Source organism: Cherax quadricarinatus, chromosome 4 (genome assembly GCF_038502225.1).
Source record: "Cherax quadricarinatus isolate ZL_2023a chromosome 4, ASM3850222v1, whole genome shotgun sequence".
Classification (NCBI taxonomy): Eukaryota; Metazoa; Arthropoda; class Malacostraca; order Decapoda; family Parastacidae; genus Cherax; species Cherax quadricarinatus.
Genome location: NC_091295.1, coordinates 46,018,846 through 46,032,311, shown reverse-complemented (window position 1 = coordinate 46,032,311; position 13,466 = coordinate 46,018,846). Strand labels below are relative to the sequence as shown.

Here is a 13,466-nt window from a genome sequence, read left to right as displayed (position 1 = left end):
CACTGCAATCTACACTAATACATGAACTATGGAATAGCACTACAGTTGTATGAGGAAGTGGACAAAGCCAAACACAATATTCTGGAGGCAGCCACTGTTTATTTAACACTATCAAATGAAGCAAGTAAATGTACACACAGGCAATCCCATTGTTATACTGAATCAGACTCCCAACGAAGTTAAATATATTGATTTGCTACACTATTTTAGTTCAGACAAAAAATTATTGAAACCTGAAAGGGATACTTTGAAACTTATTAACTATTTTAACTCAACAGCCATCTCCTACCAAGCCATGGTGACCCAAAGAAAAAAGTACATTTACCATCATTCATTCAATTGCTGTCTTTCCAGAAGTGTGCTGACATCAAATAGATTAACCTCTAACTAAAACATTCCAAGCCCTCCTTAATGTATTACAGTATTGTATTTAAGATACTGTAGTGTATGTGATATGATCTATCATGTACACTACAGTATAAACCATAAAAAGAAGGAAGTATGAAGATAACATATAAACTGTCATTGTAGTTGATTTTCTCAGATGATGCTCATTGGCAGGTAAAATTAACACTGTATAATTTTCTTTTTTAACACATCGGCCATTTCCCACCAAGGCAGGGTGACCCAAAAAGAAAGAAAAGCTTAAAAAGAAAGAAAAAGCTTTCATCATTCAACACTTTCATACATAATCGCTGTCTTTGCAGAGGTGCCCAGATATGACAGCTCGGATGTCCCTCCAAACTGCCAATATCCCAAACCCCTCCTTTAAAGTGCAGGCATTGTACTACATATTTCCAGGACTCAAGTACGGTTAACCGGTTTCACTGAATCCCTTCACAAAATATTACCCTGCTCACATTCCAACAGCTCATCAGGTCCCAGAAACCATTCATCTCCATTCACTCCTATCTAACATGCTCACGCACACTTGCTGGAAGTCCAAGCCTCTTGCCCACAAAACCACCTTTACCCACTCCCCCAGCTTTTTTGGGGCTGACCCCTTTCCCGCCTTCCTTCCCCTACTGATTTATACGCTCTCCAAGTCGTTCTACTTTGTTCCATTCTCTCTAAATGACCAAAACATCTCAACAGCCCCTCTTCAGCCCTCTAATACTTTTAGTAACTCCATATTTTCTCCTAATTTCCACACTATGAATTCTCTTCATAATATTTACATCACATATTGCCCTAGACAGGACATCGCTTATTGGCCAGCTCGCTTATTGGCCGGTTTTTCGGCTTCCGATTACCTGCCGCTATTTAGCTTATCGGCCGTATTGGATGCTTATCGGCCAGTGACGCTCGCCCGTTCCTGAGCCAGTGTAGCTGTGTCACTGGCCAAGTGAAGAAGCTTCTGCTCATTCATCCAAGCATTTCACTATAAATCAGCGTTTTTCTTTGTTTTTATTAAGTGCGACTGTGAAATAAGTAAGCATGGCCCCAAAGAAAGTTTCTAGTAAATTTCCTGTGGTAAAGGAAGTGAGAAACACGATGGAATTTAAGAGAGAAGTGATCGAAAAATTTGAGAGTGGCATGCGAGTGTTGGAACTTGCCAGGATGTATGGGAAAAGCAAATCAATCATCACATCCATCCTGGCAAAGAAAGAACAAATCAAGGAAGCTGAAGTTGCGAAAGGAGTAAATGTGATAACGAAACAAAGGTCACCTAATAATGGAAGATATGGAAAAGTTATTATTGTTGTGGATCAGGGAAAAACAATTAGCAGGAGATAGTGTTGTGAAGTCAGTGATCTGTGAGAAGGCAAAGCAGTTGTATGCAGATCTTGTAAATAAAATGCCTGGAACAAGTGCTGCTATTAGTGAAGTCCTTATGGAGGGGGATTCTCCTTCCAAACAATAAACTCTCCTCCCTCTCTCTTCCTCCCTATCTTCCATAAGCCAACAACAGCCTTCAATAAAGGCTGTTTATGTATTTATTTTATTTAGTTCTCATTGTTTTGTGTATGTAAAACTATAATTAATCTCTAAAAAATGTATTTTTTGTGAATATTTTTGGATGTCTGGAACGGATTAAATGTACAGTGGTCCCTCAATAGCCGTCTGGCCTGAAAGTCGTCCATTTCGGAAATAGTCCCATTATTTCGTCTAAACATTGGCTCGTAAATGGTCCGTTAATTCGCTAATCATCTTTCGTCCTGGACGCTTACTCACGGCTCTGAGCTGCGTCGTCCTCCCTTCCCAGCTAGTGTGCCATTGTTTACCAGTGAGCGACGGTCCCCTCACGTGTTCATACAAAATATTTCATAATATTCCATTCATTTTAGTGCTTGCAAGTGCTAAATAAGCTACCATGGCTCCAAAGAAAGCTCCTAGTGCCAAGCCTTTGGTAAAGAAGGTGAGAAATATGATTGAATTTAAGAAAAATGTCATTGAACAATATGAAAGTGGCGTACGTGTGGGCGAACTGGCCAGGATGTACAGTGGACCCCCGCATACCATTGGCCTTACATAACGTTAAATCCGCATACCGATACGTTTTATCGCTAAGATTTTGCCTCGCATACCGCTAAAAAATCCGCTCAACGCTGTTCATCCGAGACGCGTCTAATGTGTGGCCTTAGCCAGCCTCACATGTTCCGCCGGTGGCATTGTTTACCAGCCAGCCTCCGCGGTAACATCCAAGCATACAATCGGAATATTTCGTATTATTACAGTGTTTTTGGTGATTTTATCTGCAAAATAAGTGACCATGAGCCCCAAGAAAGCTTCTAGTGCCAACCCTACAGGAATAAGGGTGAGAATTACTATAGAGATGAAGAAAGAGATCATTGATAAGTATGAAAGTGGAGTGCGTGTCTCCGAGCTGGCCAGGTTGTATAATAAACCCCAGTCAACCATCGCTACTATTGTGGGCAACAAAAAGGCAATCAAGGAAGCTGTTCTTGCCAAAGGTTCAACTGTGTTTTCGAAACAGAGATCGCAAGTGATGGAAGATATTGAGAGACTCTTATTGGTGTGGATAAATGAAAAACAGATAGCAGGAGATAGCATCTCTCAAGTGATCATAAGTGAAAAGGCTAGGAAGTTGCATCAGGATTTAATTAAAAAAATGCCTGCAACTAGTGATGATGTGAGTGAATTTAAGGCCAGCAAAGGTTGGTTTGAGAGATTTAAGAAGCGTAGTGGCATACATAGTGTGATAAGGCATGGTGAGGCTGCCAGTTCGGACCACAAAGCAGCTGAAAAATATGTGCAGGAATTCAAGGAGTACATAGAAAGTGAAGGACTGAAACCTGAACAAGTGTTTAATTGTGATGAAACAGGCCTGTTTTGGAAGAAAATGCCAACCAGGACCTACATTACTGAGGAGGAAAAGGCACTCCCAGGACATAAGCCTATGAAAGACAGGCTTATTCTGTTGATGTGTTCCAATGCTACTGGTGATTGCAAAGTGAAGCCTTTATTAGTGTATCACTCAGAAACTCCCAGAGTGTTCAGACAAAAGAATATCCTCAAGGCTAATTTGTGTGTGCTGTGGAGGGCAAACAGTAAGGCATGGGTCACTAGGGACTTTTTCTATGACTGGTTACACCATGCATTTGCCTCCAATGTGAAAGATTACCTAACTGAAAAGAAATTAGACCTTAAGTGCCTCCTGGTGTTAGACAATGCCCCTGGTCATCCTACAGGTGTGGCAGAGCAACTTTATGGAGACATGAAGTTCATTAAGGTGAAGTTTTTGCCTCCTAATACCACTCCTCTCCTGCAGCCCATGGACCAGCAGGTTATTGCAAACTTCAAAAAACTGTACACAAAAGCTCTGTTTGAAAGGTGCTTTGTAGTGACCTTAGAAACTCAACTGACTCTAAGAGAGTTTTGGAGAGATCACTTTAATATCCTCAATTGTGTAAACCTTATAGGTAAGGCTTGGGAGGGAGTGACTAAGAGGACCTTGAACTCTGCTTGGAAGAAACTGTGGCCAGAATGTGTAGACAAAAGGGATTTTGAAGGATTTGAGGCTAACCCTGAGAGGAGTATGCCAGTTGAGGAATCAATTGTGGCATTGGGGAAGTCCTTGGGGTTGGAGGTTAGTGGGGATGATGTGGAAGAGTTGGTGGAGGAGGACAATGAAGAACTAACCACTGATGAGCTGATAGATCAACTTCAACAGCAAGAGGCCAGACCTGAGGAAACTGGTTCGGAGGAGGGGAGAGAGAAATTGAAAAAGTTGTCTACTACAAAGATTAAGGAAATCTGTGCAATGTGGCTGAAAGTGCAAACCTTTATGGATGAAAATCACCTTCACACAGCTATTGCAAGCCGTGCTGGTGACTATTACACTGACAATGTTGTGAAACACTTTAGGGAAGTCATAAAGGAACGAGAGGTACAGGCCACTATGGACAGATATGTTGTGCGACAGAAGTCCAGTGACTCTGAAGCTGGTCCTAGTGGCATTAAAAGAAGAAGGGAAGTAACCCCAGAAAAGGACTTGACACCTCAAGTCTTAATGGAAGGGGATTCCCCTTCTAAACATTAAGACTCTCTCCTCCTCCCATCCCATCAATCATCACCAGATCTTCAATAAAGGTAAGTGTCATGTAATTGTGCATGCCTTTTTCAGTTTGTGTGTATTAAAATTAATATTTCATGTGGTAAAAATATTTTTTTTTCATACTTTGGGGTGTCTTGCACGGATTAATTTGATTTCCATTATTTCTTATGGGGAAAATTCATCCGCATAACGATAATTTCGCATAACAATGAGCTCTCATGCACAGATTAATATCGTTATGCGGGGGTCCACTGTATAACAAATCTCGTACAACCATATCTTCCATCATAGCCAAGAAAAAGGAAATCAAGGAAGCTGTTGTTTCAAAGGGGGTAAATATGCTGACAAAAAATGAGATCACCAGTACTCGAAGATGTTGAGAAGTTATTATTGGTGTGGATAAACGAGAAACAATTAGCAGGAGATGGTCTTATGGCGTCGCTTATTTGTGAAAAGGCTAGGCAGTTGCATGACGATTTAGTAAAGAAATTGCCTGCAACCAGTGGTGATGTGAGTGAATTTAAGACCAGCAAAGGCTGGTTTGAGAGATTTAAGAAGCATACTGGCATACACAGTGTGATAAGGCATGGTGAGGCTGCCAGTTCGAACCAAAAAGCGGCTGAAAAATATGTTCAGGAATTCAAGGAGTACATAGAGATTGAAGGACTGAAACCTGAACAAGTGTTCATTTGTGACAAAACAGGCCTCTTTTGGAGGAAAATGCCAAAGAGGACCTACATTACTCAGGAAGAAAAGGCACTGCCAGGACACAATGTCATGTAGGGGGGTATTGGAACGTAAGGGATATAAGTGGGGAATATGGGAGTAGGGGATTATGTCAGTAGGTAGGGGACAGGCGAGGCAGTAGGAGGGATGAGTGTGGAGGTCGGTAAGGTAATGCGAGGTCACTGGTGACTACACCTTCACCTCTCATTACTCTACCCGTCACACTAGACTCCCTCGCACTACATGAAATAAAATATAAATAAAAAGAATAAATAACGGGGACAGTGAATATTACTATTCTACTCAAACACAGTTTATTATTAAGTCCTTGTACAATAATATATTTGGGAACAGGAGTACATCATTGTGGTTTAGACAAATGGGATGGTATGTATAAGCAGTGAGACAGGGAACACAATCAACTTGACAAAAATGAATATAACTTACAATATACCACAGAGGACAGTTCACTACAGGGACTAAGCCCCAGGTCCCAAGACCTACACAGCACGAGTACTGCGCCAAGCCAGTACTCTGCCCACTGCCTCCAACAGTCTCCTCCAGAGACTTCAGCAGCCTTCTCCCGAGCCCTGCACCCCAGCAGCAGCAGCTCCGCTCGAAGTCTCTGCTCAGGAGCTCTGCACCCCAGCAGCAGCTCCGCTCGAATCTCTTGATCATGCTCTTCCTTGGGCTTTTATGGTGGTCCAAGCACCCTCCACAACCATGTGTACGACCTGACGCTTAGGTCTGACGCCGTCAAGAACAAAAGACCTCAGACGTGGGCGTGGCTACAGACGTTTGCCAAGGCAAGGTGTGACCATATAATTGGTTAAATTAGGTCTCCCCAGAGACCTCATAAGCCCAGCTGAACTACATCACATCCCCCTTTCTCCCCCAATTTAAAATATCTGAGAACTAGGACAATTTGTCCTAGTTATTAGACTATTTTAATCCTAATCCCTTAAATCTATTACAATACAAAGACAAAATTATACATAATACAAAATTATTCAACTACATATATTTCCCTCAACCTTCTCATCTACCACAAGGCAGCATAATCAGTACACCTGGCAGTTGGCCAGCATAATAGTTGCTCTCTGGTGCAAAGCCTCCTTACCCGTCATTTCTCCTTAAGCCTAAATATCGGGCTCCAGTGCCTTCCCTACTTCTACTAGAAATGCACTAGCCAATGCTAGTCACCCTCGCACGTTAACCATTGGGCCAAACCTCTCTAGGCTTCTATGGCATGGAAAACTGCTCCAATGGGTTGCATTCTTTCAAGTAACTGCAACTGGACCACTTCACGACCACCAAGGTCGCATTTTCGGCACACTTCACATGCACACTTCTACATCTGAAAATCGAGACAGGGCATGCATTGCAGCTAAGACCCTCCATTATCCTATGCCACTACTAGGATTCACTGGCCTCATAAAACAAGGCGGCCATAATCACTGGACCGTATTCAAGGTCACCTTATTCCACACAGGTAACACTAACACTTCTGGCAAGTCAAAGTAGGCTGGGGACATCTCACACTCTTAATAGTCTCTCATGGTTGGCAGGGCATCCTCGCATACCGGTCGTACAGGTCGACCAGCAAGGCAGGATACACCTCCATACCGCCCTTGATAGCAGGCTGGTCCCAGCAGCTGGAGTCCATCTCCGCGGCTCACGTCCTTCCACATCTCCGAGGATGGCAGCTCCTTCATAGTAGATTCTCCTGTCCTGGCACACCAGCCAGGATCCCTCACACACCACTGCAGCATCACCGCCATCTCCTCCTCTTGAGCTAGGCAGCATCGCAGCACGGCCACAGCATATCAACATCACAGCACAGCCGTATCACAGCAGCACACAGCACGGCCACAGCATCGCAGCATGGCTACAGCATCGCAGCATGGTCCCAGCATCTCAGCATCACAGCACGGCCATAGCATAGCAGACAGCATCACAGCAGCCGACATCAGCAGTAGCAGGCTATGGTCAGTTGCTCGAGGTGAGGTGAGGTCACTTCAGGTCATCAACAGCAAGTACGGTCACCCATCCCTGGCAACTGCGGGTAACTGGCGGTCCGTCGGTGATGGTCACAGAGGCTGGGTGACGCAGACAGACACCCACTACACTGGATGACAGACCAGGGCAGCAATACATCTACTGGGGCACATCAACTGGGTGACTGGGCACATCAGGTGGATAATAATCATAGGCAGCTCTTCAGTGGGTGACAGTTGTGAGCTAGTCTTCCAAGGCGGGCTGGGTGACTTCTCATTCCTCTGTAAATATTCAATTTCGGCCAGTAATTGCTTCCCCCAAAAGTCTCACCCAAATGCTGATATTCTCCACCATTTATCCCAAACCAACAACCAACTCCACCAAATATAATAATACAACCAAACAATTATTCAGACCCACTGTCAAGAAAAGGTCAGTTAAGGTCACTAGGATTATAATATCATTATAATAACACACAAAATCAAATGGTAGCAATTGGTAGCATAATTATAACCGAGCAGTCAAAAATAAGGCACATGGGACTGGTTCCTACTATAAAAATAATAAGAACCACCACCGCTTAGACACCATGTCATGTAGGGGGGTAATGATTAGGGGAATATGGGGGTAAGAGGAGGGAGTCAGTAGGTAGGGGACAGGCGAGGCAGTAGGAGGGATGAGTGTGGAGGCAGTTAATGTGCTAGGAGGGATGAGTGTGGAGGTCGGTAAGGTAATGTGAGGTCACTGGTGACTACACCTTCACCTCTCATTACTCTACCCGCCACACTAGACTCCCTCTCACTACATGAAATAAAATATAAATAAAAAGAATAAATAATGGGGACAGTGAATATTACTATTCTACTCAAACACAGTTTATTATTAAGTCCTTGTACAATAATATATTTGGGAACAGGAGTACATCATTGTGGTTTAGACAAATGGGATGGTATGTATAAGCAGTGAGACAGGGAACACAATCAATTTGACGAAAATGAATATAACTTACAATATAGCACAGAGGACAGTTCACTACAGGAACTAAGCCCCAGGTCCCAAGACCTACACAGCACGAGTACTGCGCCAAGCCAGTACTCTGCCCACTGCCTCCAACAGTCTCCTCCAGAGACTTCAGCAGCCTTCTCCCGAGCCCTGCACCCCAGCAGCAGCTCCGCTCGAAGTCTCTGCTCAGGAGCTCTGCACCCCAGCAGCAGCTCCGCTCGAATCTCTTGATCATGCTCTTCCTTGGGCTTTTATGGTGGTCCAAGCACCCTCCACAACCACGTGTACAACCTGACGCCTAGGTCTGACGCCGTCAAGAACAAAAGACCTCAGACGTGGGCGTGGCTACAGACGTTTGCCAAGGCAAGGTGTGACCATATAATTGGTTAAATTAGGTCTCCCCAGAGACCTCACAAGCCCAGCTGAACTACATCACAACAAGCTTGTGAAAGACAGGCTGACACTCATGTTCTGTGCTAATGCTAGTGGGGATTTCAAAGTAAAGCCGTTACTAGTGTACCATTCTGAAAATCCCAGAGTGTTCAAGAAAAACAATGTTATGAAGAGTAAATTGTGTGTGTTTTGGAGATCTAATAATAAGGCATGGGTCACGAGGGACATTTTCGTCAAGTGGTTCAATGAAGTGTTTGGCCCTAGTGTGAAGAATTACCTCCTGGAAAAGAAATTGGATCTCAAGTGCCTCCTAGTAATGGACAATGCACCTACTCATCCTCCAAACTTGGATGACCTAATTCTGAAGGAGTTTGGGTTCATCACAGTAAAGTTCTTGCCCCTGAATACTACTATCCTCCAGCCCATGGACCAGCAGGTCATTTCAAGCTTTAAAAAACTCTACACCAAAGCAATGTTTGAAAGGTGCTTTAATGTGACCTCAGACACTCACTTGACCCTAAGAGATTTTTGGAAAGAACACTTCAGTATTCTCCATTGCATAAACCTTATAGGTGAGGCTTGGGAGGGAGTGACTGCCAGGACTTTGAACCCTGCTTGGAGAAAATTGTGGCCAGATTGTGTCCACAAGAGGGATTTTGAAAGGTTTGAGCGGCCCCTGATGAGCCTATGTCAGTTGTGAACTCTATTGTGGCACTGGGGAGTTCCATGGGGTTGGATGTGAGTTTGGAGGATGTGGAAGAGTTGGTGGAGGACCACAACGAAGAGCTAACCACTGAGGAGCTGCAAGAGCTGAATTCAGGAGGAGGAGCAACAGATCGCAGCTCAGAATCTTGCTGCAGAGGAGGAGGAAGAGAGAGGGAAGAAGGTGCCTTCTTCAGAAATTAAGGAGATTTTTGAAATGTGGGGTAGGATGGAAAGATTTAGAGATGCCTGCACTCTGAAGATTTAATGTTGCAGTTTAAAAACTGTATCACCCTTCTGACAGTGATGGAGTGAATGATGTTGCAATCGGCCAGTGTGATAATAAAAAATAATAATAATAATCACCCTGAGAAGGATGTTGCAAGCCATATCAGCAACTTGTACAGTGACAGAGTCTTGGCCCATTTTAGGGAAGTTTTAAAGAGATGCCAGAAACAGAGCTCTGTGGACAGTTTTTTTGTGAGACAAGACTCCAGTGACTCCCAAGCTGGTCCTAGTGGCAGTAAGAAACAGAGAAAAGAAGGAACCCCAGAAAAGCACTTGGTACCTGAGGTGTTGATGGAAGGGGATTCCCCTTCCAAACAGTAATTCAATGTCTCTCCTCCTCCAGTCTTCCATACACTTAGAAGAATTGCCAATAAAGGTAAGTGTTATGCTGTTAATGTTTCATTCATCATGTGCCATTGTATTGTTTATGTACTACATCTATATTTCATGTAAAAAAATTTTTTGTTTTAATACTTCGGGGTGTCAGGAACGGATTAATTGTATTTACATTATTTCTTTTGGGGAAAATTGATTCAAAAAATCGTCTATTTCGATAATAGTCCCACTTCCAGGAACGGATTATGGATGATAATTGAGGGACCACTGTATTTACATTAATTCTTATGGAAATAATTATTTCGGTTATCGGTCATTTCGGTTTTAGGCCGACCTTCTGGAAAAGATTACGGCCGATAACCGAGGGTCCACTATACTTGCAATGTCTGCCACATTGCTCCCCCATCCAGATGCTTTTTCTAAATCCATAAATGCAGTGAAAACTTCCCTACCTTTATCAAAATACTGTTCACATATACAGTGGACCCCCGCCTAACGATGTTATTTCAATCCAGAAGTCTGTTTGGGTGCCGTTATAGACCGAATTTGTTCCCATAAGAAATATTGTGAATTAGATTAGTCCGTTTCAGACCCCCAAAAATACACCTACAAAAGCACTTACAAAAATACTTACATAATTGGTCGAGTTGGGAGCTGATCGTTAGGCGGGGGTCCACTGTATACTTCAGTGTAAACACGTGATCAACACATCCTCTACCCACTCTAAAGACTCCTTGCTCATCTGCAACCCTGCTCTCTAGAGGTCTTACCTCTAATTCTTTAAGTAATAACCCTACCTTACACTTTACCTGGTATACTCAGTAAACTTCTTCCCCCATAATTTTTACAGTCTCTTTTGTCCCCCTTCCCTTTATATAAAGGAAATATACACTCTCTGCTAATCCCTGGGTACCTTTCCCTCTTTCATACATTTATTAAACTAAAATATCAATCGCTCCAACACTATATCCACCACTGCTTTTAACATTTCTGTATGATCCCGTCAGTTCCAGCTGCTTTACCCCCCTTTCATTTTACGTAATGCCTCTCTCACTTCCCTCATACTCGCATCTTGCTCTTCTTCACTCCTATAAGATGTTATACCTCCCTGGCCAGTGCATGAAATTACTGTCTCCCTTTCTTCGTCGACATATAAAAGTTCCTCAAAATATTCCCGCCATCTACCTAATACCTCCAGCTCCCCATCTACTAACTCCACTACTCTGTTTTTAACTGACAAATCCATTCCTTGTTTGTCTCCAAAAATTTATCTTATTCTCAGCAAAATTTCTTGACAGTGCCTCTCACACCCAAATATTTGCTCTCCTTTTGCACTCTCTCTCACCACTCTTCACTTTTCTTTTATTCTCCATATACTCTGCCCTTCTTAAATCACTTCTGATTTGTAAAAACCTCTCATAAGCTACCTTTTTCTCTTTTATTGCACCCCCTCATCATTCCACCAATCACTCCTCTTTCCTCCTGCACCCACCCTCCTAGAGCCACAAACTTCTGCCCCACATTCTAATACTGCATTTTTAAAACTATCCCATCTCTCTTCAACCCCTTCCCTTCTCCCTCACTACCCATACTTGCACTAACCCACCTTTCTGCCTATAATTGCTTATATCTCACCCTAACTTCTTACTCCCTTAGTGTATAAACTTTCACCTCTTACTGTTGCCATTTTCCTTTTGTCCCATCTACCTCTTACTTTAACTGTAGCTACAAATAGATAATACCTGGAATATACCTGGAGAGGGTTTCGGGGGTCAGTGCCTCTGGCTCGGTCTGAAATCAGGCCTTGTGGTGGATCAGGGTCTGATGAACCATGGTGTTACTGCTGGCCACATGCAAACTGATGTACGAACCATAGCCCGGCTGGTCAGGTGCTGACTTTAGGTGCCTGTCCAGTGCCTTCTTGAGGACAGCCAGCGGTCTATTGGTAATCCTCCTTATGTATGCTGGGAGGCAGTTGAATAGTCTTAGGCCCCTGATACTTATTGTGTTGTAGCACCCATGCTTTTCATTGAGGGAATGTTGCATCTCCTGCCGAGTCTTTTGCTTTCATAGGGAGTGATTTTCATGTGGAAGTTTGGTACTAATCCCTCTAAGATTTTCCAAGTGTATATTATTGTGTATCTTGCCTGCATTCCAGGGAATACAAATCAAGTGACTTAACCATTCCCAGTAATTTAGGTGTCTTATTGTACCTATGTGTGCAGTGAAAGTTCTTTGTACACTCTCCAGACAGCAGTTTCACCTGCCTTGAAGGGGGCAGTTAGTGTACAGCACTATTCCAGCCTAGAGAGAACAAATGATGTAAAGAGAATCATCATGGGCTTGGCATCCCTAGTTTTGAAGGTTCTCATTATCCATCCTATCATTTTCCTAGCAGATGCAGTAGATACTACATTGTTGTGGTCTTTGAAGGTGAAATCCTCTAATATTATCACTCCCATGTCCTTCACATTATTTTTTCACTCCATTGTATGGTTAGAATTTGTTGTATACACTGATACAGTTTTAATTTTCTCAAGTTTTCCATATCTGAGTTGTTGAAATTTCTCTTCATTGAACTTCATATTGTTTTGAGTGGCCCATTTGAAGATTTGGTTGATGTCCACTTGGAGTCTTGCAGTGTATTCGATGGAGGTCACTGTCATGGCAATTCAGGTGTCATCCGCCTACATCTCTCATTATGTCAGATATGAAGATGAGGAATAGGATGGGAGTGAGTACTGTGCCTTGTGGAACAGAGCTTTTCACCGTAGCTGCCTGGGACTTTACTCTGTTTACTATTACTCTTTGTGTTCTGTTTGTCAGGAAGTTATAGATCCATCTACCAACTTTTCCTGTTATTCGTTTATTACGCATTTTGAGTGCTATTACACCATGGTCATGCTTGTCAAAGGCTTCTGCAAAGTCTGTGTATGCTACATCTGCATTTTGCTTATCCTCTACAGCACCCAGGACCTTGTCATAGTGGTCCAGTAGCTGAGACAGGCAGGAGTGACCTGCTCTAAACCCATGTTGCCCTGGGATGTGTAATTGATGGGTATCTAGGTGGTTTGCAATCTTGCTTCTTAGAACCCTTTCAAAGATTTTATGGTATGGGATGATAGTGCTGTCGGTCTGTAGTTCTTTGTAATTGCTTTATGGCCATCTTTGTAGAGTGGGTCTATGTCTGTTGTTTTTAGTGAGGGTGGGATGACCCGTGTCCATGCTCCCTCTCCATAGAATGCTGAAGGCACGTGACAGGGGCTTCTTGCAGTTCTTGATGAGCACAGAGTTCCACGAGTCTGAGCCTGGAGCAGGGTGCATGAGCATGTCATTTATTGTCTTTTCAAAGTCTTGTGGTGTTAGGTTAATATCAGAGATTGTTGAGATGACCAAATTGATCTGAGATATCCATTGCCCCTCTGTGAACATGTGCATTCTGAAGCCTACCCATCAGCCTTTTCTCCACCAATACATAATGTACAGCAAACTACTTTCATTA

General features: G+C 43.2%; 1 protein-coding gene and 1 long non-coding RNA gene across 5 annotated transcripts in view; one reads left to right on the top strand and one right to left on the bottom strand.

Annotated features, from left to right (window-relative positions):
- Positions 1-7,904, top strand: part of LOC128684515 (acyl-coenzyme A diphosphatase NUDT19-like) — a 29,057-nt gene extending 21,153 nt beyond the window's left edge. For 2 of the 4 annotated variants that reach the window (XM_070096345.1, XM_070096350.1), the window contains exon 8: positions 6,814-7,901. In XM_070096345.1, the coding sequence (XP_069952446.1) occupies positions 6,814-6,962 (149 nt within the window). In that variant the 3' untranslated portion in view covers positions 6,963-7,901. Of the gene's footprint in view, positions 1-6,813 lie in introns of all 4 variants that reach the window. The other 2 variants (XM_070096362.1, XM_070096357.1) reach the window with 2 other exon arrangements.
- Positions 1-13,466, bottom strand: part of LOC138854260 (uncharacterized) — a 182,769-nt gene that overhangs the window by 130,102 nt on the left and 39,201 nt on the right. The window lies entirely within an intron of this gene.